General features: G+C 45.0%; 1 protein-coding gene across 1 annotated transcript in view; it reads left to right on the top strand.

Annotated features, from left to right (window-relative positions):
* LOC128702553 (dynactin subunit 1-like) overlaps nucleotides 1-27,846 on the top strand; it is a 236,683-nt gene that overhangs the window by 124,893 nt on the left and 83,944 nt on the right. The window contains exons 8-12 of the mRNA XM_070105266.1: nucleotides 1-190; nucleotides 802-936; nucleotides 16,750-16,909; nucleotides 23,958-24,164; nucleotides 24,383-24,560. The exon at nucleotides 1-190 is cut by the window's left edge and continues 10 nt beyond it. Of these exons, the coding sequence (XP_069961367.1) occupies nucleotides 1-190; nucleotides 802-936; nucleotides 16,750-16,909; nucleotides 23,958-24,164; nucleotides 24,383-24,560 (870 nt within the window). The remainder of the gene's footprint in view (nucleotides 191-801; nucleotides 937-16,749; nucleotides 16,910-23,957; nucleotides 24,165-24,382; nucleotides 24,561-27,846) is intronic.

A 27,846-nucleotide genomic window follows, 5' to 3' on the forward strand; every position in this document is an offset into this window, starting at 1 on the left:
AGCGTGAGGTACAGAAGGCCAAGATCGAGGCGAGGGAGGCCATTGATGCCAGGGACCGCCACATGGAGGACACCCAGGAGCTGACAGAGACCATGGAGATGCTCACCCTTGACAAGGAGATGGCCGAGGAGAAGGCCGAGACCCTGCAGCTCGAGCTCGATCAGGCCAGGGAGAGGGTCGAGGAACTCACGTGAGCCTTTATCAAATATTTCCACTAACAACTCAAAAATCTCCATCCATTTGAAATGTTGACTTAAAATTTTTATTTAAAAATTAAATGATTGTCTTATAAAGCTTCTCTATATAAAGTTCCACTATATACAGTCAGTTCACTTATAAAGTTCCACTATATACAGTCAGTTCACTTATGAAGTTCCACTATATACAGCCAACTTAATTTTTTCAGAATGCCAGATGTTCAATGTTCTGCCAGATGTTTAGTGTTCTGCCAGATGTTCAATGTTCTGCCAGATGTTCAATGTTCTGCCAGATGTTCAATGTTCTGCCAGATGTTCAATGTTCTGCCAGATGTTCAATGTTCTGCCAGATGTTCAATGTTCTGCCAGATGTTCAATGTTCTGCCAGATGTTCAGTGTTGGATGAACTTTGTCAATAACATCTGTCAAAAAATTCCCTGTATAGAGGAACATTTATTAGAGGTGACTGTATAATAAGAGAAGTGACTGTATAACTTATAAGAGAAGTGACTGTATAACTTACAATAAGAGAAGTGACTATATTAAGAGAAGTGACTGTATAAGAAGAGTTTGAGTGTATGATTGATGTCATACTGTCTTGCAGACTGGACTTAGAGATCTTACAAGCAGAGATGAGTGGTGGTGGCGGCGGTGGTGCTGCCAGTGATGGTGGTGTGTCGTCGTTACAAGTGAAACAACTAGAACAACAGAACATCCGTCTTCGTGACACACTGGTCAAGTATGTCACCCTTCCTTACCTTGCTAGTAGGAGTTGCAGTTTGTCTTTGTGACACACTGGTCAAGTGTGTCACTCTTTCTCACCTTGATTGTTAACATTGCTAGTAGTGGTAGTAGTAGTTGTAGTACATAAAGTACAAATGAGTATTAATTCAGTATAACAACATTTGTCTTTGCAAGCATACAGGGTATAAAGCCGTCAACGAACTAACAAAATTCCTTACACTAAGGGACTGCTCACGGAGTCAAATGCAACGTTTGCAGCTTTCACAGAGACCCACATACAGGATCATTTTGACAACAAAATATGGATCCCAGGTTATAACCTATTCAGATGCGACAGACTAAACGGGCAACAAGGGGAGGAGGGGTTGGCTTGTACATCACAGAGTCAATCATTTGCTCAGAACTAAACACCTCAAATCATGTAGTTGAAATCTTGGCAGTAAAGACTGAAAAACAAAACCTCGTCATTGTGGTTGTATACAAGCCTCCGAATGTAACTTCCCAGCAATTCCAGGAGCAACTTTTGAAAATTGACCACTGTCTGGAAAATTCCCAATTCCTACCCCAAACATCTTGCTACTGGGAGATTTCAGCTTGAGACACCGAAAATGGAGGAGTGTAGCAAATAATATTTTAGCAGAGACCACCCCAGGAGGCAGCTCAGATGAAAATTTACACATGAGCTAGCGCGCCGAGCTCACACACAGAGGTCCGGCTGGAGAACATTATTGACGTATTTCCATAAGACAGCTACTGTCGCTATTAGTCCAGCAATATAAAATGGGTACTTGGGTGTTAGTTGGCTGGTGTGAGTCGCATCCTGGGACAAAATTGACCTAATTTGCCCAAAATGCTCAGGATAACAAGCGGCTTTCTATATAGTAGTATGTCATTGATGTCATCTAGGCATGTATACCTTGTTAGGTAAGCCACATATGCAACAGTTAGGTATCTTTATTTCGAAATGTTTCGCCTACACAGTAGGCTTCTTCAGTCGAGTACAGAAAAGTTGATAGAAGCAGAAGAGACTTGAAGACGATGTAATCAGTCCATCACCCTTGTACATGTACTTGTAGAAACAAAGATATTCTTAAATCTCTGCACCAAATTTACCTTAAACCAGCAAATATTAGAGCCTACAAGATTAGAAAATATGCTGGACCTCATCTTCAACAATGACGATCTGATATGTAATATAACCATATCAAAGACAATACACTCAGATCACAACATAATAGGGGTACGTACATGTATTCATAGGGCTCCTGACCAGCAAAATGTGATCAGTCATGAGGGTGTCTTCACAAAATTCAACTTCAGTAACAAAAACATACAATGGGAACAAGTCAACCATGTCCTAAATGAAACAAGCTGGGAAGATATCCTAAACAACATGGATCCGAACTTTTGCCTAGATAAAATTAACTGTGGTTCTTTAGGTCTGCTCAAGGCACATTCCATTAAGAAAAAGAAAGAGAAGATTTAAACTAGAAAGAGAGAAACACTCCCTATACAGACAAAGGCAAAGAATCACAGAGCTGCTGAGAGGGGCCAGTATATTTGAAATATGAAGGGAGGCACTGGTCAGTGAAATACCAAATATTAAACCTAAGCTGAAGGAATCTTATAGGAAATAAGCCATAAAGGAAATAAAAAAAAATAGTTCTTCTCTTATGTCAAATCTAAGGTAAAAACAATGTCTAGTATTGGGCCCCTGCTTAGGCAGGATGGGACACACAGATGACAGCAAAGAAATGAGTGAGATGCTAAGTCCCAGTACGACTTGTTGTTCAGCGAACCGTTTCCCAGACTAAGGGTTGACAATCTAAATGAATTTATTATGAACAAGACCCAAAATTTGGTCATCTCAAAAATCTCTGATATTATCCTAACACCACAATAATTTGAAAATGCAATAAATGACATGCCCATGCACTCTGCCCCAGGCCCAGACTCATGGAACTCCGTGTTCATCAAGAACTGCAAGAAGCCCTTATCGCATGCCTTCAGCATTTCCTGGAGAGGGAGCATGGACACAGGGGTCATCCCACACACTAAAAACAAAATACATATCCCCACTCTACAAAGGTGGCAGTAAAGCAGTTGCAAAGAACTACAGGCCGATTGCACTAACATTCCATATCATAAAATTCTTTAAAAGGGTTCTAAGAAGCAAGATCATGAAGCACCTAGATACCCATCAGTTACACAACCCAGGGCAACACGGGCTTAGAGCAGGTCGCTCCTGTCTGTCCCAACTACTGGACCGCTATGACAAGGTCCTGGATGCTATAAAGGATAAGCAAAATACAGATGTAGTATACGCAAACTTTGCAAAACCTTTGAGCAAGTGTGACCATGGTGTTATAGCACACAAAATGTGTGATGAAGGAATAACAGGAGAAGTTGGTAGATGGATCTACAACTCCTAACAAATAGAACACAGAGTAATGGAAAACAGTAGCTACGGTGAAAAGCTCTGTTCCACAAGGCACAGTACTCCCATTCTATTCCTCATCCTCATATCTGACATAGACAGAGATGTAAGCCATAGCTCCGTGTCTTCCTTTGCAGATGACACCCGAATTGCCATGACAGTGTCCTCCATCGAAGACACCGCAAGACTCCAAGTGGACATCAACAAAATCTTTGAATGGGCCGCTCAAAACAATATGAAGTTCAATGAAGAGAAATTTCAAATACTCAGATATGGAAAACTTGAGGAAATTCAAACTATCAGAGTATACAACAAATTCTAACCATACAATAGAGCAAAAAAGTAATGTGAAGGACCTGGGAGTGATAATGTCAGAGGATCTCACCTTCGAAGACTACAGCAATGTATCTACCACATCCGCTAGAAAAATGATAGGATGGATATGAGAACCTTCAAAACTAGGACGCCAAACCCATGATGATTCTCTTCAAACTGCTTCTTCTCCCTAGGTTGGGATATCGTAAGGGTTCTTAAATGGAGATATCGTAGGTTGAAAGTAGACACACTTGTAGGATGGTAAATATATTGTCAGACTGAGATGAGGGATGGAGCCCCAGCTGCCTTGCCTGTCTACGCCTGGATGGTCTGCCGCCGAGTGAGGCCGGGACAGAGGAATGGGCCTCCTCGTGTGCATCCCGTGACGTCACACAAAGCCACAGGCCTACGAGGGGTCTCGTGTCTAAAGCACATGGATGATGCTACTGCTATGCTATATAATACTGGGAAATACTATACACTAACTGACCCCTTCCAGGCAGGCGAAATTGCTGACATGGAATGTGTACAAAGAACCTTCACAAAATACGTAACTGCGATAAGGCACCTAAATTACTGAGAACGGTTAAAGTCCCTTGATTTGTATTTCCTGGAATGCAGGCAAGAGAGATACACACGATAATATACACTTGGAAGATGGTGGAGGGATTAGTACCAAACTTACACATGAAAATCACTCCATATGATAGCAAAAGACTCGGCAGGAAATGTAACATTCCCCCGATGAAAAGAGAGGGCACCATGAGTACACTGAGAGACAACACAGTAAGTGTCAGGGGTCCAAGACTGTTCAACTGCCTTCCAGCATACATAAGGGGGTTTACCAATAGACCCCTGGCTGTCTTCAAGAAGGCACTGGACAGGCACCAAAAGTCAGTACCTGACCAACTGGGCTGTGGTTCATACATCACTTTGCGTGCATCCAACAGTAACAGCCTGGTTGATCAGACCCTGATCCACCACGAGGCCTGGTCTCAGACCGAGCCATGGGGGCGTTGACCCCCGAAACCCTCTCCAGGGTTATGGAACTACAGCGCTAATGCAAGAGAAGGAATGTTCAGTAAGTTTAATTAATACAATTATAGAATTGACTGGGACAAAGAGTGAAACGTCAACCTGAACAGTGCTTCCCAGAGTGAAACATCAACCTGAACAGTGCTTCCCAGAGTGAAACATCAACCTGAACAGTGCTTCCCAGAGTGAAACATCAACCTGAACAGTGCTTCCCAGAGTGAAACATCAAGGTGAACAGTGCTTCCCAGAGTGAAACATCAACCTGAACAGTGCTTCCCAGAGTGAAACATCAACCTGAACAGTGCTTCCCAGAGTGAAACATCAACCTGAACAGTGCTTCCCAGAGTGAAACGTCAACCTGCACAGTGCTTCCCAGAGTGAAACATCAACCTGAACAGTGCTTCCCAGAGTGAAACGTCAACCTGAACAGTGCTTCCCAGAGTGAAACATCAACCTGAACAGTGCTTCCCAGAGTGAAACATCAACCTGAACAGTGCTTCCCAGAGTGAAACGTCAACCTGCACAGTGCTTCCCAGAGTGAAACATCAACCTGAACAGTGCTTCCCAGAGTGAAACATCAACCTGAACAGTGCTTCCCAGAGTGAAACATCAACCTGAACAGTGCTTCCCAGAGTGAAACATCAACCTGAACAGTGCTTCCCAGAGTGAAACATCAACCTGAACAGTGCTTCCCAGAGTGAAACATCAACCTGAACAGTGCTTCCCAGAGTGAAACATCAACCTGAACAGTGCTTCCCAGAGTGAAACATCAACCTGAACAGTGCTTCCCAGAGTGAAACATCAACCTGAACAGTGCTTCCCAGAGTGAAACATCAACCTGAACAGTGCTTCCCAGAGTGAAACGTCAACCTGCACAGTGCTTCCCAGAGTGAAACATCAACCTGAACAGTGCTTCCCAGAGTGAAACGTCAACCTGAACAGTGCTCCCCAGAGTGAAACATCAACCTGAACAGTGCTTCCCAGAGTGAAACATCAACCTGAACAGTGCTTCCCAGAGTGAAACATCAACCTGAACAGTGCTTCCCAGAGTGAAACATCAACCTGAACAGTGCTTCCCAGAGTGAAACATCAACCTGAACAGTGCTTCCCAGAGTGAAACATCAACCTGAACAGTGCTTCCCAGAGTGAAACATCAACCTGAACAGTGCTTCCCAGAGTGAAACATCAACCTGAACAGTGCTTCCCAGAGTGAAACATCAACCTGCACAGTGCTTCCCAGAGTGAAACATCAACCTGAACAGTGCTTCCCAGAGTGAAACATCAACCTGAACAGTGCTTCCCAGAGTGAAACATCAACCTGAACAGTGCTTCCCAGAGTGAAACATCAACCTGAACAGTGCTTCCCAGAGTGAAACATCAACCTGAACAGTGCTTCCCAGAGTGAAACATCAACCTGAACAGTGCTTCCCAGAGTGAAACATCAACCTGAACAGTGCTTCCCAGAGTGAAACATCAACCTGAACAGTGCTTCCCAGAGTGAAACATCAACCTGAACAGTGCTTCCCAGAGTGAAACATCAACCTGAACAGTGCTTCCCAGAGTGAAACATCAACCCCAGAGTGAAACAGTGCTTCCCAGAGTGAAACATCAACCTGAAACAGTGCTTCCCAGAGTGAAACATCAACCTGAACAGTGCTTCCCAGAGTGAAACATCAACCTGAACAGTGCTTCCCAGAGTGAAACATCAACCTGAACAGTGCCATCAACCTGAACAGTGCTTCCCAGAGTGAAACATCAACCTGAACAGTGCTTCCCAGAGTGAAACATCAACCTGAACAGTGCTTCCCAGAGTGAAACATCAACCTGAACAGTGCTTCCCAGAGTGAAACATCAACCTGAACAGTGCTTCCCAGAGTGAAACATCAACCCGAACAGTGCTTCCCAGAGTGAAACATCAAGGTGAACAGTGCTTCCCAGAGTGAAACATCAACCTGAACAGTGCTTCCCAGAGTGAAACATCAAGGTGAACAGTGCTTCCCAGAGTGAAACATCAACCTGAACACTGCTTCCCAGAGTGAAACATCAACCCGAACAGTGCTTCCCAGAGTGAAACATCAACCTGAACAGTGCTTCCCAGAGTGAAACATCAACCTGAACAGTGCTTCCCAGAGTGAAACATCAACCCAAACAGTGCTTCCCAGAGTGAAACATCAACCTGAACAGTGCTTCCCAGAGTGAAACATCAACCTGAACAGTGCTTCCCAGAGTGAAACATCAACCTGAACAGTGCTTCCCAGAGTGAAACATCAACCTGAACAGTGCTTCCCAGAGTGAAACATCAACCTGAACAGTGCTTCCCAGAGTGAAACATCAACCTGAACAGTGCTTCCCAGAGTGAAACATCAACCTGAACAGTGCTTCCCAGAGTGAAACATCAACCTGAACAGTGCTTCCCAGAGTGAAACATCAACCTGAACAGTGCTTCCCAGAGTGAAACATCAACCTGAACAGTGCTTCCCAGAGTGAAACATCAACCTGAACAGTGCTTCCCAGAGTGAAACATCAACCTGAACAGTGCTTCCCAGAGTGAAACATCAACCTGAACAGTGCTTCCCAGAGTGAAACATCAACCAGAACAGTGCTTCCCTGAGTGAAACATCAACCTGAACAGTGCTTCCCAGAGTGAAACATCAACCTGAAGAGTGCTTCCCAGAGTGAAACATCAACCTGAACAGTGCTTCCCAGAGTGAAACATCAACCTGAACAGTGCTTCCCAGAGTGAAACATCAACCTGAACAGTGCTTCCCAGAGTGAAACATCAACCTGAACAGTGCTTCCCAGAGTGAAACATCAACCTGAACAGTGCTTCCCAGAGTGAAACATCAACCTGCACAGTGCTTCCCAGAGTGAAACATCAACCTGAACAGTGCTTCCCAGAGTGAAACATCAACCTGAATAGTGCTTCCCAGAGTGAAACATCAACCCAAACAGTGCTTCCCAGAGTGAAACATCAACCCAAACAGTGCTTCCCAGAGTGAAACATCGGCTTCATGAAGTCCATCCCAGGACAGTGAGAGATGAGAGAGAATATCCATCCCTGGGGTAGATAGTGACCACTGGGGAACCCTGGGGTCGATAGTGACCACTGGGGAACCCTGGGGTAGATAGTGACCACTGGGGAACCCTGGGGTCGATAGTGGCCATTGGGGAACCCTTGGGTAGATAGTGACCACTCTGGGGAACCCTTGGGTAGATGGTGACCACTGGGGAACCCTGGGGTAGATGGTGACCACTCTGGGGAACCCTTGGGTAGATAGTGACCACTCTGGGGAACCCTTGGGTAGATGGTGACCACTGGGGAACCCTGGGGTAGATGGTAACCACTCTGGGAACCCTTGGGTAGATAGTGACGACTATGAGGAACCCTTGGGTCGATAGTGGCCATTGGGGAACCCTGGGGTAGATAGTGACCACTGGGGAACCCTGGGGTAGATGGTGACCACTCTGGGGAACCCTTGGGTAGATAGTGACCACTCTGGGGAACCCTTGGGTAGATAGTGACCACTGGGGAACCCTGGGGTAGATGGTAACCACTCTGGGAACCCTTGGGTAGATAGTGACCACTGGGGAACCCTGGGGTAGATGGTAACCACTCTGGGAACCCTTGGGTAGATAGTGACCACTGGGCAACCATGGGGTAGATGGTGACCACTCTGGGAACCCTTGGGTAGATAGTGACCACTGGGGAACCCTGGGGTAGATGGTAGCCACTCTTGGAACCCTTGGGTAGATAGTGACCACTGGGCAACCATGGGGTAGATGGTGACCACTCTGGGAACCCTGGGGTAGATAGTGACCACTGGGGAACCCTGGGGTCGATAGTGACCACTCTGGGGAACCCTTGGGTAGATAGTGACGACTATGAGGAACCCTTGGGTCGATAGTGGCCATTGGGGAACCCTGGGGTAGATAGTGACCACTGGGGAACCCTGGTGTAGATGGTGACCACTCTGGGGAACCCTTGGGTAGATAGTGACCACTCTGGGGAACCCTTGGGTAGATAGTGACCACTGGGGAACCCTGGGGTAGATGGTAACCACTCTGGGAACCCTTGGGTAGATAGTGACCACTGGGGAACCCTGGGGTAGATGGTAACCACTCTGGGAACCCTTGGGTAGATAGTGACCACTGGGCAACCATGGGGTAGATGGTGACCACTCTGGGAACCCTTGGGTAGATAGTGACCACTGGGGAACCCTGGGGTAGATGGTAACCACTCTGGGAACCCTTGGGTAGATAGTGACCACTGGGCAACCATGGGGTAGATGGTGACCACTCTAGGAACCCTTGGGTAGATAGTGACCACTGGGGAACCCTGGGGTAGACAGTGACCACTCTGGGAACCCTTGGGTAGATAGTGACCACTGGGGAACCCTGGGGTAGACAGTGACCACTCTGGGAACCCTTAGGTAGATAGTGACCACTGGGGAACCCTGGGGTAAACGGTGACCACTCTGGGAACCCTTGGGTAGATAGTGACCACTGGGGAACCCTGAGGTAGATGGTAACCACTCTGGGAACCCTTGGGTAGATAGTGACCACTCTGGGGAACCCTGGGGTAGACGGTAACCACTCTGGGAACCCTTGGGTAGATAGTGACCACTCTGGGGAACCCTGGGGTAGACAGTAACCACTCTGGGAACCCTTGGGTAGATAGTGACCACTCTGGGGAACCCTGGGGTAGACGGTAACCACTCTGGGAACCCTTGGGTAGATAGTGACCACTCTGGAGAACCCTTGGGTAGACCGTAACTACTCTGGGAACCCTGGGGTAGATAGTGACCACTCTGGGGAACCCTGGGGTAGACGGTAGCCACTCTGGGAACCCCTTGGGTAGATAGTGACCACTCTGGGGAACCCTGGGGTATACGGTAACCACTCTGGGGAACCCTTGGGTAGATAGTGACCATTGGGGAATCCTGGGGTAGATGGTGAATACTCTGGGGAACCCTTGGGTAGATAGTGACTACTGGGGAACCCAGGGGTAGATGGTAACCACTCTGGGAAACCTTGGGTAGATAGTGACCACTGGGCAACCATGGGGTAGATGGTGACCACTAACCACTCTGGGATAGTGACCACTCTGGGGAACCCTGGGGTAGACGGTAACCTCTGGGTGGGGTAGACGGTATAGGGAACCCTGGGGTAGACGGTAACCACTCTAACCACTCTGGGGGTAACCCTTCGGTAGACGGTAACCACTCTGGGAACCCTGGGGTAGACGGTAACCACTCTGGGAACCCTGGGGTAGACGGTAACCACTCTGGGAACCCTGGGGTAGACGGTAACCACTCTGGGATCCCTGGGGTAGACACTCTGGGAACCCTTAACCACTCTGGGGAACCCTGGGGTAGACGGTAACCACTCTGGGAACCCTGGGGTAGACGGTAACCACTCTGGGAACCCTGGGGTAGACGGTAACCACTCTGGGAACCCTGGGGTAGACGGTAACCACTCTGGGAACCCTGGGGTAGACGGTAACCACTCTGGGAACCCTGGGGTAGACGGTAACCACTCTGGGAACCCTGGGGTAGACGGTAACCACTCTGGGAACCCTGGGGTAGACGGTAACCACTCTGGGAACCCTGGGGTAGACGGTAACCACTCTGGGAACCCTGGGGTAACGGTAACCACTCTGGGAACCCTGGGGTAGACGGTAACCACTCTGGGAACCCTGGGGTAGACGGTAACCACTCTGGGAACCCTGGGGTAGACGGTAACCACTCTGGGAACCCTGGGGTAGACGGTAACCACTCTGGGAACCCTGGGGTAGACGGTAACCACTCTGGGAACCCTGGGGTAGACGGTAACCACTCTGGGAACCCTGGGGTAGACGGTAACCACTCTGGGAACCCTGGGGTAGACGGTAACCACTCTGGGGTAGACGGTAACCTCTGGGGTAGACGGTAACCACTCTGGGAACCCTGGGGTAGACGGTAACCACTCTGGGAACCCTGGGGTAGACGGTAACCACTCTGGGAACCCTGGGGTAGACGGTAACCACTCTGGGAACCCTGGGGTAGACGGTAACCACTCTGGGAACCCTGGGGTAGACGGTAACCACTCTGGGAACCCTGGGGTAGATAGTTGACACAGAACTTACGGTTGATTGTGGTGAAGATTGATGTCGTCTGTACTGTGTTGTCGTTGGTTATTAGTTCCCCGGTGATTGATGGTGATGAGTGTTGTGTACTGTTGATGTAGTGAGTACATAGTACTCACTACACCAGTGAGTGCACAGTAATTGTTGATGTGAGTACTTTGTACTCCTGCATTGAATGCACAAGACTCATTCTTTAAATACCTGCTCTGCACACACTGTACACCCACTGATGTACACACTGTACACCCACTGATGTACACACTGTACACCCACTGATGTACACACTGTACACCCACTGATGTACACACTGTACACCCACTGATGTACACACTGTACACCCACTGATGTACACACTGTACACCCACTGATGTACACACTGTACACCCACTGATGTACACACTGTACACCCACTGATGTACACACTGTACACCCACTGATGTACACACTGTACACCCACTGATGTACACACTGTACACCCACTGATGTACACAGTACACCCACTGATGTACACACTGTACGCCCACTGATGCACACACTGTTCTCCCACTGATGTTCACACTGTACACCCACTGATGTACACACTGTACACCCACTGATGTACACACAGTACACCCACTGATGTACACACTGTACACCCACTGATGTACACACAGTACACCCACTGATGTACACACTGTACACCCACTGATGTACACACTGTACACCCACTGATGTACAAAGTACACCCACTGATGTACACTGTACACCCACTGATGTACAAAGTACACCCACTGATGTACACACTGTACACCCACTGATGTACACACTGTACACCCACTGATGTACACACAGTACACCCACTGATGCACTCTACACCCACTGATACACAGTACACCCACTGATGTACACTGTACACCCACTGATGTACACACAGTACACCCACTGATGTACACTGTACACCCACTGATGTACACAGTACACCCACTGATGTACACAGTACACCCACTGATGCACACTGTACACCCACTGATGTACACAGTACACCCACTGATGTACACACTGTACACCCACTGATGTACACTGTACACCCACTGATGTACACAGTACTCCCACTGATGTACACAGTACACCCACTGATGTACACAGTACATCCACTGATGCACACACAGTACACCCACTGATGTACACACTGTACACCCACTGATGTACACACTGTACACCCACTGATGTACACACAGTACACCCACTGATGTACACACTGTACACCCACTGATGTACACACTGTACACCCACTGATGTACACACTGTACACCCACTGATGTACACAGTACACCCACTGATGTACACACTGTACACCCACTGATGTACACACTGTACACCCACTGATGTACACACAGTACACCCACTGATGTACACACTGTACACCCACTGATGTACACACTGTACACCCACTGATGTTCACAGTACACCCACTGATGTACACACTGTACACCCACTGATGTACACACTGTACACCCACTGATGTGCACACAGTACACCTACTGATGTACACACTGTACACCCACTGATGTACACACTGTACACCCACTGATGTACACACAGTACACATACTGATGTACACGCTACACCCACTGATGCACACACTGTACACCCACTGATGTACACACTGTACTCCCACTCATGTACACACAGTACACCCACTGATGTACACACTGTTCACCCACTGATGTACACACTGTACACCCACTGATGCACACACTTCACCCACTGATGTACACAGTACACCCACTGATGTACACACTGTACACCCACTGATGTACACACTGTACACCCACTGATGCACACTGTACACCCACTGATGTACACTGTACACCCACTGATGTACACGCTGTACACCCACTGATGTACACACTGTACACCCACTGATGCACACACTACACCCACTGATGTACACACAGTACACCAACTGATGTACATATTGTACACCCACTGATGTACACAGTGCACCCACTGATGTACACAGTACACCCACTGATGTACACTGTACACCCACTGATGTACACATTGTACACCCACTGATGTACACCCACTGATGTACACACTGTACACCCACTGATGTACACACTGTACACCCACTGATGTACACACTGTACACCCACTGATGTACACACACACCCACTGTACACCCACTGATGTACACACTGTACACCCACTGATGTACACACTGTACACCCACTGATATACACACTGTACACACACTGATATACACACTGTACACCCACTGATGTACACACTGTACACCCACTGATGTACAAAGTACACCCACTGATGTACACACTGTACACCCACTGATGTACACACTGTACACCCACTGATGCACACAGTACTCCCACTGATATACACAGTACTCCCACTGATGTACACAGTACACCCACTGATGTACACAGTACATCCACTGATGCACACACACAGTACACCCACTGATGTACACACTGTACACACAGTACACCCACTGATGTACACAGTACACCCACTGATGTACACACAGTACACCCACTGATGTACACACTGTACACCCACTGATGTACACACTGTACACCCACTGATGTACACACTGTACACCCACTGATGTACACACAGTACACCCACTGATATACACACTGTACACCCACTGATGTACACACTGTACACCCACTGATGTACACACTGTACACCCACTGATGTACACACTGTACACCCACTGATGTACACACTGTACACCCACTGATGTACACACTGTACACCCACTGATGTACACACTGTACACCCACTGATGTACACACTGTACACCCACTGATGTACACACTGTACACCCACTGATGTACACACTGTACACCCACTGATGTACACACTGTACACCCACTGATGTACAAAGTACACCCACTGATGTACACACTGTACACCCACTGATGTACAAAGTACACCCACTGATATACACACTGTACACCCACTGATGTACACACTGTACACCCACTGATGTACACACTGTACACCCACTGATGTACACACTGTACACCCACTGATGTACACACTGTACACCCACTGATGTACACACTGTACACCCACTGATGTACATGCATTACACCCACTGATGTACACACTGTACACCCACTGATGCACACACTGTACACCCACTGATGTACACTGTACACCCACTGATGTACACACTGTACACCCACTGATGTACACACTGTACACCCACTGATGTACACACACTCACTGATGTACACACCCACTGATGTACACACAGTACACCCACTGATATACACACTGTACACCCACTGATGTACACTGTACACCCACTGATGTACACACTGTACACCCACTGATGTACACACTATACACTCACTGATGTACACACTGTACACCCACTGATGTACACAGTACACCCACTGATGTACACACTGTACACCCACTGATGTACACACTGTACACCCACTGATATACACACTGTACACCCACTGATGCACACAGTACTCCCACTGATATACACAGTACTCACTGATGTACACACAGTACACCCACTGATGTACACTGCACACTCACTGATGTACATAGTACACCCACTGATGTACACAGTACACCCACTGATGTACACACTGTACACCCACTGATGTACACACTGTACACCCACTGATATACACACACACAGTGATGTACACAGTACCACTGATGTACACACTGTACACCCACTGATGTACACACTACACCCACTGATACACTCACTGATGTACACTGTACACCCACTGATGTACACAGTACACCCACTGATGTACACACTGTACACCCACTGATGTACACACTGTACACCCACTGATGCACACACTGTACACCCACTGATGTACACACTGTACACCCACTGATGCACACACTGTACACCCACTGATGTACACTGTACACCCACTGATGTACACTGTACACCCACTGATGTACACACTGTACACCCACTGATGCACACACTACACCCACTGATGTACACACCCACTGATGTACACAGTGCACCCACTGATGTACACACAGTACACCCACTGATGTACACACTGTACACCCACTGATGTACACACTGTACACCCACTGATGCACACCCACACGTGTACACCCACTGATGTACACACTGTACACCCTGGTGTACACTGTACACCCACCAGTACACCCACTGATACACCCACTGATGTACACACTGTACACCCACTGATGTACACAGTACACCCACTGATGTGCACAGTACACCCACTGATGTACACAGTACACCCACTGATGTACACAGTACACCCATTGATGTACACACTGTACACCCACTGATGTACACACTGTGCACCCACTGATGTACACACAGTACACCCACTGATGTACACAGTACACCCACTGATGTACACACAGTACACCCACTGATGTACACACTGTACACCCACTGATGTACACACTGTACACTCACTGATGTACACAGTACACGCACTGATGTACACACTGTACACCCACTGATGCACACAATGTACACCCACTGATGTACACACTGTACACCCACTGATGTACACACAGTACACCCACTGATGCACACACTGTTCACCCACTGATGTACACAGTACACACACTGATGTACACACTGTACACCCACTGATGCACACACTGTACACCAACTGATGTACACACTGTACACCCACTGATGCACACACTGTACACCAACTGATGTACACACAGTACACGCACTGATGTACACACTGTACACCCACATGCACACACTGTACACCCACTGATGTACACAGTACTGATGTACACAGTACATCCACTGATGCACACACAGTACACCCACTGTAGACACTGTACACCCACTGATGTACACACTGTACACCCACTGATGCACACACTGTACACCCACTGATGTACACACTGTACACCAACTGATGTACACACAGTACACGCACTGATGTACACACTGTACACCCACTGATGCACACACTGTACACCCACTGATGTACACACTACACCCGCTGATGTACACACAGTACACCCACTGATGTACACACTGTTCACCCACTCATGTGTACACAGTACACCCACTCATGTACACACTGTACACCCACTGATGTACACAGTACACCCACTGATGTACACACTGTACACCCACTGATGTACACAGTACACCCACTGATGTACACACTGTACACCCACTGATGTACACACTGTACACCCACTGATGTACACACTGTACACCCACTGATGTACACACTGTACACCCACTGATGTACACACTGTACACCCACTGATGTACACACTGTACACCCACTGATGTACACACTGTACACCCACTGATGTACACACAGTACACCCACTGATGTACACACTGTACACCCACTGATGTACACACTGTACACCCACTGATGTACACACTGTACACCCACTGATGTACACACTGTACACCCACTGATGTACACACTGTACACCCACTGATGTACACACTGTACACCCACTGATGTACACACTGTACACCCACTGATGTACACACTGTACACCCACTGATGTACACACTGTACACCCACTGATGTACACACTGTACACCCACTGATGTACACACTGTACACCCACTGATGTACACACTGTACACCCACTGATGTACACACTGTACACCCACTGATGTACACACTGTACACCCACTGATGTACACACTGTACACCCACTGATGTACACACTACACCCACTGATGTACACACTGTACACCCACTGATGTACACACAGTACACCCACTGATATACAGTACACCCACTGATGTACACACTGTACACCCACTGATGTACACACTGTACACCCACTGATGTACACACTGTACACCCACTGATGTACACACTGTACACCCACTGACGTACACACTGTACACCTCACAGAATGAGGGACTTGTCAGCACACGACAAGCATGAACTTCAGAAACTTCAGAAGGACTTGGAGACCAAGAAGACTGAAGTGAGTGACCTGTCCCGGGTCAGGGAGAGACTGGTCTCTCAGGTCAGTGACCTGGAGCACACCATCGCTGACCTACAGGAACAGGTCAGTACTACTGCTGTTGATGTAGCTGGTGACTATTGCTGTCATAGTTATAGTAACTTGACTGTGTATGTTCAACCATGTCATCAATGTTCAACCATGTCATCAATGTTCAACCATGTCATCAATGTTCAACCATGTCATCAATGTTCAACCATGTCATCAATGTTCAACCATGTCATCAATGTTCAACCATGTCATCAATGTTCAACCATGTCATCAATGTTCAACCATGTCATCAATGTTCAACCATGTCATCAATGTTCAACCATGTCATCAGTGTTCAACCATGTCATCAATGTTCAACCATGTCATCAATGTTCAACCATGTCATCAATGTTCAACCATGTCATCAGTGTTCAACCATGTCATCAATGTTCAACCATGTCATCATTGTTCACCCATGTCATCAATGTTCAACCATGTCATCATTCAACCATGTCATCAATGTTCAACCATGTCATCATTCAATCATGTCATCAATGTTCAACCATGTCATCATTCAACCATGTCATCAATGTTCAACCATGTCATCAATGTTCAACCATGTCATCAATGTTCAACCATGTCATCAATGTTCAACCATGTCATCATTGTTCAACCATGTCATCAATGTTCAACCATGTCATCAATGTTCAACCATGTCATCAATGTTCAACCATGTCATCAATGTTCAACCATGTCATCAATGTTCAACCATGTCATCATTGTTCAACCATGTCATCAATGTTCAACCATGTCATCATTGTTCACCCATGTCATCATTCAACCATGTCATCAATGTTCAACCATGTCATCAATGTTCAACCATGTCATCAATGTTCAACCATGTCATCAATGTTCAACCATGTCATCATTGTTCAACCATGTCGTCAATGTTCAACCATGTCATCATTGTTCAACCATGTCATCAATGTTCAACCATGTCATCAATGTTCAACCATGTCATCAATGTTCTACCATGTCATCATTGTTCAACCATGTCATCAATGTTCAACCATGTCATCAATGTTCAACCATGTCATCAATGTTCTACCATGTCATCATTGTTCAACCATGTCATCAATGTTCAACCATGTCATCAATGTTCAACCATGTCATCAATGTTCAACCATATCATCAATGTTCAACCATATCATCAATGTTCAACCATGTCATCAATGTTCAACCATGTCATCAATGTTCAACCATGTCATCATTGTTCAACCATGTCATCATTGTTCAACCATGTCATCATTGTTCAACCATGTCATCAATGTTCAACCATATCATCAATGTTCAACCATGTCATCATTGTATTGAAGTGATAGGATGGAGCCTTATATAGCGGCAGGAGGAGAGACGTAGGTCACTAGTAGAGGTAAGAACGTAGATGTTGGGAGGTCAGGTCCCTCTCAAATCCAGCCGTTCTCACTAGTAGAGGTTGTCGAAGTTGATTTCAGGTCTGTACCAAGATACCCTTGTGTTGCAGTGTCTGACAGAGTGAACATTAAAATGGTATAAAATACCGACAGGTTGTTAGGTAAGACACATATGCAACAGTTAGGTATCTTTATTTCGAAACGTTACGTTATTGAGCTGATGGTCCTTGTGTGGTCCTTTGTGTGATCAGTTTGAACTGTGTAAAAAAAATCCTGCCCCACGTGGTGCATGATGGGAAACTCAAAACTATGGCCATGAGTTTGGTTTAAAATAGCAACTTGAGGGGTTTTCTAGGATTGTTTTATGGTTTTATTGACTGTTTCTTGATATCCTTTGATAGAATGGAAGGCATATTACTGAGTAAGAGATAATTTTTATTGGTTTAACAGTGAAAGTAGCTTGAAATTAAGCCCAGTGTAGCGGAAATATTAGATTTATGCCACCGTTCCACAAGATGGGTAAGACCCCATACAACCCCCATCGGTCATCTCCCACCAAGGCAGGGTGGCCTGAAAATGAAAAACTTTCACCATCATTCACTCAATCACTGTCTTGCTAGAAGGGTGCTTTACACTACAGTTATAAAACTGCAACATTAACACCCCTCCTTCAGTGCTGGTACTGTACTTCCCATCTCCAGGACTCAAGTCCGGCCTGCCGGTTTCCCTGAATCCCTTTATAAACGTTACTTTACTCACACTCCAACAGCACGTCAAGTCTTAAAAACCATTGGCAGAACTCTCAGCAATGGCTTTAAATTGGAAAAATTCAGATTCAGGAAGGATATAGGAAAGTACTGGTTTGGTAATAGAGTTGTGGATGAGTGGAACAAACTCCCGAGTACCGTCATAGACACTAAAACGTTGTGTAGTTTTAAAAATAGGTTGGATAAATACATGAGTGGGTGTGGGTGGGTGTGAGTTGGATCTGATAGCTTGTGCTACCAGGTCGGTTGCCGTGTTCCTCCCTTAAGTCAATGTGACCTGACCTGACTAGGTTGGGTGCATTGGCTTAAGCCGGTAGGAGACTTGGACCTGCCTCGCATGGGCCAGTAGGCCTTCTGCAGTGTTCCTTCGTTCTTATGTTCTTATGAGTGGGTGTGGGTGGGTGTGAGTTGGATCTGACTAGCTTGTGCTGCTAGGTCAGATGCAGTGCTCCTCCCTTAACCCTTGGAGGGTCGACAGGCCCTCTCCGAGACTCGTTCTCAGGGTCAGCCAAATTAAAAAAAAAAAATTTGTATGAAAAGATAGAGAATCTTTTCCCGATCATAATGACACCAAAATTATGAAATTTGATGGAAAACTTACGGAATTATGCTCTCGCGAAGTTAGCGGTCTCGGCGATGTTTACGCATCGGTGATTTTGCCCACTTTGAGCCCCATTTTCGTCCAATTCCACTGCACTAGTCGACAAAAAAACATGAATATTTCGCTAGAACTCTATTTTTTCTATCGAATGAGTACAAGAAACCACCCATTTACCAATTTCAACTATCCAGTACAGTGGTCAGAATTAAGCAATTTGGCCAATTTCACACAAATTTCAAAAGATGCCAATTTCTGAATAGGATCCAGAATAAACAAGAAAGACATTCCTGGCACTAAAATGACATTTCCTTTGTTCATTAGTCACGTCTCAAGGCCCTTCTTATATTCTTTTGCTTTCCACTTAGAATTTTTATTCTCACAAAAAATAGAAGATTTACTGTTATGCAGACTACTGCATTAGTGTAAAAAATGGTTTAAATATTATCAGCGCACTTGTGAAAGAATATTAGACTCACCAGTTGACGTGTATTGGATCATTGGCACGATTTGTTTACTTTTGAACTTTGGAAAAAATCGAACATTTCTACTACTTGGAGCTCAATTTCAAGGTACTTTTCATTGTAAAACCAGTCAAAATCATCTCAATTTCTGTAATATGTCTTCCATTTTATAAAATGAGACCAGGAAAACTAGAATACAACAATAAATACCATACGAAAATACAGTGCAAAGTCGCTGTTTTATTCCAAAAAAACGATGAAATTTTTTTTTTCTCATTATGCACTGTGTGCTGCAGGATTTTTTTTATACTGTGCACACTGACCACATAGACCCATTCTTTCATATGTAGGCCTACCAGCTTTCTCCCACTAGATTTGAGGGCACTAGAATTTAGGCGTACTAGTATGTCAAAAACCCTGGGTTAAGTGACGTGTCTGACCTCACTAGGTCTAGGCATTGGCTTGGGCCGGTAGGAGAGTTGGAGCTGCCTCGTGTAGACTCGTGGGCTTGTTGTGGTGTTCCTTCTTTCTTATGTTCTTATGAGGGTAAATATTCTATTAGTGGGATGGATTTATGAAGGACCTACCTAGTATGGGCCAGCAGGCCTGCTGCAGTGTTCCTCCTTTCTTATGTTCTTATGTTCTATGTTCCATTCACTCCTATCAAACATGCTCATGCATGCTTGCTGGAAGTCTAAGCCCCTTGCACACAAAACATTCTTTACCCCCTCCCTCCAACCTATCCAAGGCTGACCCCTACCCCGCCTTCCCTCCACTACAGATTTATACAGTCAAAATTATTCTATTTTGTTCCATCCTCTCTACATGTCCAAACCACTTCAACAACTCCTCCTCAGCCCTCGTGATAATAGTTTTGGTAATCTCGTACCTCCTCCTAATTCCCATACTACGAAGTCTCGGCATTATATTCACACCACACATTGCCCTCAGACATGACATCTCCACTGCCTCCAGCCTTCTCCTTGTTGCAACATTCACCACCCATGATTCACACCCATATAAGTGCGTTGCTATAAGTATACTCTCATACATTCCCCTCTTTGCTTCCATGGACAAAGTTCTTTGTCTCCACACACTCCTCAGTGCACCAGTCCCTTTTTTCCCTCATCAATTCTATGATTCACTTCATCTTTCATAGACCCATCCGCTGACACGTCCACTCCTAAATATCTGAATACATTCACCTCCTCCATACTCTCTCCCTCCAATCTGATATCCAATCTTTCATCACCTATTTTTTTTTGTTTTCCTCATCACCTTACTCTTTCCTATATTCACTTTTAATTTTCTTCTTTTACATACCCTACCAAACTCATCCACCAACCTCTGCAACTGCAGAGGTTGGTTATTACCATGACCATATATTTATTAAGGGGTGGACCGGTAAGCCAGTGGAAGGCCTTGGTCAGATGACCAGAATCTCCAACGGCAGCTCATCATCTGACTAAGACCTGCATAAGGAATCACTTATCCTGTTTCCTGACGAAGCATACCTGACCTAACCTGTTTTATGTTTTTTAATAGGCCTAATTCAGTTATTGGGATGCTCTAAACCATGAACAATCTTTCCTAGTTATATTTGATTATTCGAGAAATAGAGTACAGTGGACCCCCAGTTTACGATCAGCTCCGAATGCAACCAATTGTTTAAGTGTATTTATGTAAGTGTGTTTGTATGTGTATGTTTGGGGGTCTGAAATGGATTAATCTACTTCACAATATTCCTTATGGGAACAAATTCGGTCAGTACTGGCACCTGAACATACTTCTGGAATGAAATAATATCGTAAACTGGGGGTCCACTGTATATCTTCTAGTGTTTTGTGTGAATAAGAATTCAAAATGGAAGTCAAGTGTAATACAGGTGAAGCTGGAGGACATGACTAATGCCTAGAGTAGTTGAATGGAAGGCAGATTTCATTCTCTTGGTGTCGTTACATTCAAAATGGAAGTCAAGTGTAATATAGGTGAAGCTGGAGGACATGACTAACACCTAGAGTAGTTGAATGGAAGGCAGATTTCATTCTCATGGTGTCGTTACATTCAAAATGGAAGTCAAGTGTAATATAGGTGAAGCTGGAGGACATGACTAACACCTAGAGTAGTTGAATGGAAGGCAGATTTCATTCTCATGGTGTCGTTACTTTCGTTAAAATGTTCCCTACCATTTCAAAAGAAAATAATTTTTGAAAATTTTTGCACATTAACCCTTAAACTGTCCAAACAAATTTGCATTCACACGTGTAGTGCTCCAAAAGTAGATCTACGTTTTTTTACATATTTTCAAATATAACAAAAAAAGTAGATACAGTGGACCCTCGACTAACGCTATTAATCCGTTCCTGAGAGCTCATCGTTAGTCAAAATAATCGTTAGTCAAGTTAATTTTCCCCATAAGAAATAATGGAAATCAAATTAATCCGTGCAAGACGCCCAAAAGCATTGAAAAAAAAAATTTTAACACATGAAATATTAATTTTAATACACACAAACTGAAGAAGACATGCACAGTTACATGACACTTACCTTTATTGAAGATCTGGTGATGATTGATGGGATGGGAAGAGGGGAGTGTGTTGATGGTCTTAGTGTTTAGAAGGGGAATCCCCTTCCATTAGGACTTGAGGTGGCAAGTCCTTTTTTGGGGTTACTTCCCTTCTTCTTTTAATGCCACTAGGACCAGCTTGAGAGTCACTGGACCTCTGTTGCACAACATATCTGCCCATAGAGGCCTGTACCTCCCGTTCCTTTATGACATTCCTAAAGTGTTTCACAACATTGTCAGTGTCACCATTAAACATTTGTTCAGGTTTCAGTCCTTCACTGTCTATGTACTCCTTGAATTCCTGCACATATTTTTCAGCTGCTTTTTGGTCCAAACTGGCAGCCTCACCATGCCTTATCACACTATGTATGCCACTATGATTCTTAAATCTCTCAAACCAACCTTTGCTGGCCTTAAATTCACTCACATCACCACTAGTTGCTGGCATTTTTCTAATTAAATCGTCATGCAACTTCCTAGCCTTTTCACATATGATCGCTTGAGAGATGCTATCTCCTGCTATCTGTTTTTCGTTTATCCATACCAATAACAGTCTCTCAACATCTTCTATCACTTGTGATCTCAGTTTCGAAAACATAGTTGCACCTTTGGCAAGAACAGCTTCCTTGATTGCCGTTTTCTTGGCCTCAAAAGTAGCGATGGTTGATTGGGGTTTTGTGTACAGCCTGGCCAGCTCGGAGACATGCACTCCACTTTCATACTTAGCAATGATCTCTTTCTTCATATCCATAGTAATTCTCACCCTTTTTGCTGTAGGGTTGGCACTAGAAGCCCCAAGAAGGCCCATGGTGACTTATTTTGCAGGTGCAATCACTAAAAAGGCTGTGATAATATGAAATGTTCCGATTGTATGCTTGGAAGCGACCGCGGTGGCTGGCTGGCTTGTAAACACTGGCCAGAAGTGGACGCGTCTCAGACGGAATGAATAGTGTTGGTCGAGTTTTTTAGCGCTAATCGAGGCAAAATTTTTGCGATAAAATGTATCGCTAGTCAGATTTATCGTTAATCGATGCCATCGCTGGTCGAGGGTCCACTGTATAAGTTTTTCTACGTTTGGACAGTTGAAGGGTTAAGATGACTTTTCATTTCAGGCGTCCAGACAGTGAAAGAGTTAAATGTCATCAATGTTCAGGTTAACTTAAGCCATCATCAACATAGAGTTGAACTTTAATAGTCATCAACAACCAGGTTAACTTGAATACAGTGATCAACATATAGGTTAACTTTAATAATCATCAACATACAGGTTAACATCAACTGTCATCAACCTACAGGTTGATGCAGCCCTGGGAGCAGAAGAGATGGTGGAAACATTGACAGACCGCAACCTCAATCTGGAGGAGAAAGTTGCAGAGTTGCTTGAGACCGTCAGCGACCTGGAGGCCATCAACGACATGAACGACCAGCTCCAGGAGAATGCCCGGGAGCTAGAGCTTGAGCTTAGGGAAGAGCTCGATATGGCTAACAGCAAGATCAGAGAGGCAAGTTTAGTCTGGCTCACTATCAGATCAGTCTTACAGTGTACTAACACCTTGTTGATAGATCAATCTTACAGTCTACTAACACTGTTGATAGATGAATCTTACAGTCTACTGACTCTCACTTTGTGGATAAATCTTATATAAATTACTAAATTCTGGGAACGAGCTGACTGTTTCAGCATTAATAACAATTTTATGTGTTTGTTTAAACACTACAGATTCTTCGAGAACGAGAGGCGGCCAATGAAGTGATTGTTGACCAGGATGCCACTATTAAGAAGTTCCGAGAACTGGTGCAGAAGCAACAAGAACAGAACCTGGACCTGCGTCACTCGCTAGAGAAGGAAACGAACAAACCTATTGGCACTCCCTCGGAGATTATTGACTTTAAGGTGAGTGCTGGCACTGCTAGATTATTGGCACTGTTTGATTATTGGCACTGCTAGATTATTGGGACTGCTAGATTATTGGGACTGCTAGATTATTGGGACTGCTAGATTATTGGGACTGCTAGGTTATTGGCACTGCTAGATTATTGGCACTGCTAGATTATTGGCACTGCTAGATTATTGGCACTGCTAGATTATTGGCACTGCTAGATTATTGGCACTGCTAGATTATTGGCACTGCTAGATTATTGGGACTGCTATGTTATTGGGACTGCTAGATTATTGGGACCACTAGATTATTGGGACCGCTAGATTATTGGGACCGCTAGATTATTGGGACCGCTAGATTATTGGGACCGCTAGATTATGGGGACTGCTAGATTATTGGTACTGCCAGATTATTGGCACTGCTAGATTGTTGGGACTGCTAGGTTATTGGGACTGCTAGGTTATTGGGACTGCTAGGTTATTGGTACTGCTAGATTATTGGCACTGCTAGATTATTGGCACTGCTAGATTATTGGCACTGCTAGATTATTGGCACTGCTAGATTATTGGGACTGCTAGATTATTGGGACTGCTAGGTTATTGGGACTGCTAGGTTATTGGTACTGCAAGGTTATTGGTACTGCTAGGTTATTGGGACTGCTAGGTTATTGGGACTGCTAGGTTATTGGGGCTGCTAGATTATTGGGACTGCTAGGTTATTGGGACTGCTAGGTTATTGGGACTGCTAGGTTATTGGGACTGCTAGGTTATTGGGACTGCTAGGTTATTGGGGCTGCTAGATTATTGGGACTGCTAGGTTATTGGGACTGCTAGGTTATTGGGACTGCTAGGTTATTGGGACTGCTAGGTTATTGGGACTGCTAGGTTATTGGGACTGCTAGGTTATTGGGACCGCTAGATTATTGGGACCGCTAGATTATTGGGACCGCTAGATTATTGGGACCGCTAGATTATGGAGACTGCTAGATTATTGGTACTGCTAGATTATTGGCACTGCTAGATTATTGGGACTGCTAGATTATGGGGACTGCTAGATTATTGGGACTGCTAGATTATGGGGACTGCTAGATTATTGGGACTGCTAGATTATGGGGACTGCTAGATTATTGGCACTACTAGATTATTGGAACTACTAGATTATTGGTACTGCTAGATTATTGGTACTGCCTCAGAGATTATTGACCCTTTGAGGGCCTGTCCCATAGTTCTAAAGCTTTGAAGCTAGGGTCCAAGCTGTAGCTCTATACCATCAGCTCAGCTCAGCTCAGAGAAGCTCAGAGTGGTAAATTTGGGCTTATTTATTAGAGAATGCATATACATTGGTACCTCGGAATGCGAACAGCTCAAAACTCGAACAGTTATGTAAGTTATGTAAGCGTGGATGTAGTGCGGATGACAAGAAACAGATGATTGCTGATGTTATGAATGAAAAGAAGTTGGATGTCCTGGCCCTAAGCGAAACAAAGCTGAAGGGGGTAGGGGAGTTTCAGTGGGGGGAAATAAATGGGATTAAATCTGGAGTATCTGAGAGAGTTAGAGCAAAGGAAGGGGTAGCAGTAATATTAAATGATCAGTTATGGAAAGAGAAAAGAGAATATGAATGTGTAAATGCAAGAATTATGTGGATTAAAGTAAAGGTTGGATGCGAGAAGTGGGTCATAATAAGCGTGTATGCACCTGGAGAAGAGAGGAATGCAGAGGAGAGAGAGAGATTTTGGGAGATGTTAAGTGAATGTATAGGAGCCTTTGAACCAAGTGAGAGAGTAATTGTGGTAGGGGACCTGAATGCTAAAGTAGGAGAAACTTTTAGAGAGGGTGTGGTAGGTAAGTTTGGGGTGCCAGGTGTAAATGATAATGGGAGCCCTTTGATTGAACTTTGTATAGAAAGGGGTTTAGTTATAGGTAATACATATTTTAAGAAAAAGAGGATAAATAAGTATACAAGATATGATGTAGGGCGAAATGACAGTAGTTTGTTGGATTATGTATTGGTAGATAAAAGACTGTTGAGTAGACTTCAGGATGTACATGTTTATAGAGGGGCCACAGATATATCAGATCACTTTCTAGTTGTAGCTACACTGAGAGTAAAAGATAGATGGGGTACAAGGAGAATAGAAGTATCAGGGAAGAGAGAGGTGAAGGTTTATAAACTAAAAGAGGAGGCAGTTAGGGTAAGATAAAAACAGCTATTGGAGGATAGATGGGCTAATGAGAGCATAGGCAATGGGGTCGAAGAGGTATGGGGTAGGTTTAAAAATGTAGTGTTAGAGTGTTCAGCAGAAGTTTGTGGTTACAGGAAAGTGGGTGCGGGAGGGAAGAGGAGCGATTGGTGGAATGATGATGTAAAGAGAGCAGTAAGGGAGAAAAAGTTAGCATATAAGAAGTTTTTACAAAGTAGAAGTGATGCAAGGAGGGAAGTGTATATGGAGAAAAAGAGAGAGGTTAAGAGAGTGGTGAAGCAATGTAAAAAGAGAGCAAATGAGAGAGTGGGTGAGATGTTATCAACAAATTTTGTTGAAAATAAGAAAAAGTTTTGGAGTGAGATTAACAAGTTAAGGAAGCCTAGAGAACAAATGGATTTGTCAGTTAAAAATAGGAGAGGAGAGTTATTAAATGGAGAGTTAGAGGTATTGGGAAGATGGAGGGAATATTTTGAGGAATTGTTAAATGTTGATGAAGATAGGGAAGCTGTAATTTCGTGTATAGGGCAAGGAGGAATAACATCTTGTAGGAGTGAGGAAGAGCCAGTTGTGAGTGTGGGGGAAGTTCGTGAGGCAGTAGGTAAAATGAAAGGGGGTAAGGCAGCCGGGATTGATGAGATAAAGATAGAAATGTTAAAAGCAGGTGGGGATATAGTTTAGGAGTGGTTGGTGCTATTATTTAATAAATGTATGGAAGAGGGTAAGGTACCTAGGGATTGGCAGAGAGCATGCATAGTTCCTTTGTATAAAGGCAAAGGGGACAAAAGAGAGTGCAAAAATTATAGGGGGATAAGTCTGTTGAGTATACCTGGTAAAGTGTATGGTAGAGTTATTATTGAAAGAATTAAGAGTAAGATGGAGAATAGGATAGCAGATGAACAAGGAGGCTTTAGGAAAGGTAGGGGGTGTGTGGACCAGGTGTTTACAGTGAAATATATAAGTGAACAGTATTTAGGTAAGGCTAAAGAGGTTTTTGTGGCATTTTTGGATTTGGAAAAGGCGTATGACAGGGTGGATAGGGGGGTAATGTGGCAGATGTTGCAGGTGTATGGTGTAGGAGGTAGGTTACTGAAAGCAGTG

This window comes from Cherax quadricarinatus, chromosome 98 (assembly GCF_038502225.1).
Source record: "Cherax quadricarinatus isolate ZL_2023a chromosome 98, ASM3850222v1, whole genome shotgun sequence".
In the NCBI taxonomy this organism is placed as follows: Eukaryota; Metazoa; Arthropoda; class Malacostraca; order Decapoda; family Parastacidae; genus Cherax; species Cherax quadricarinatus.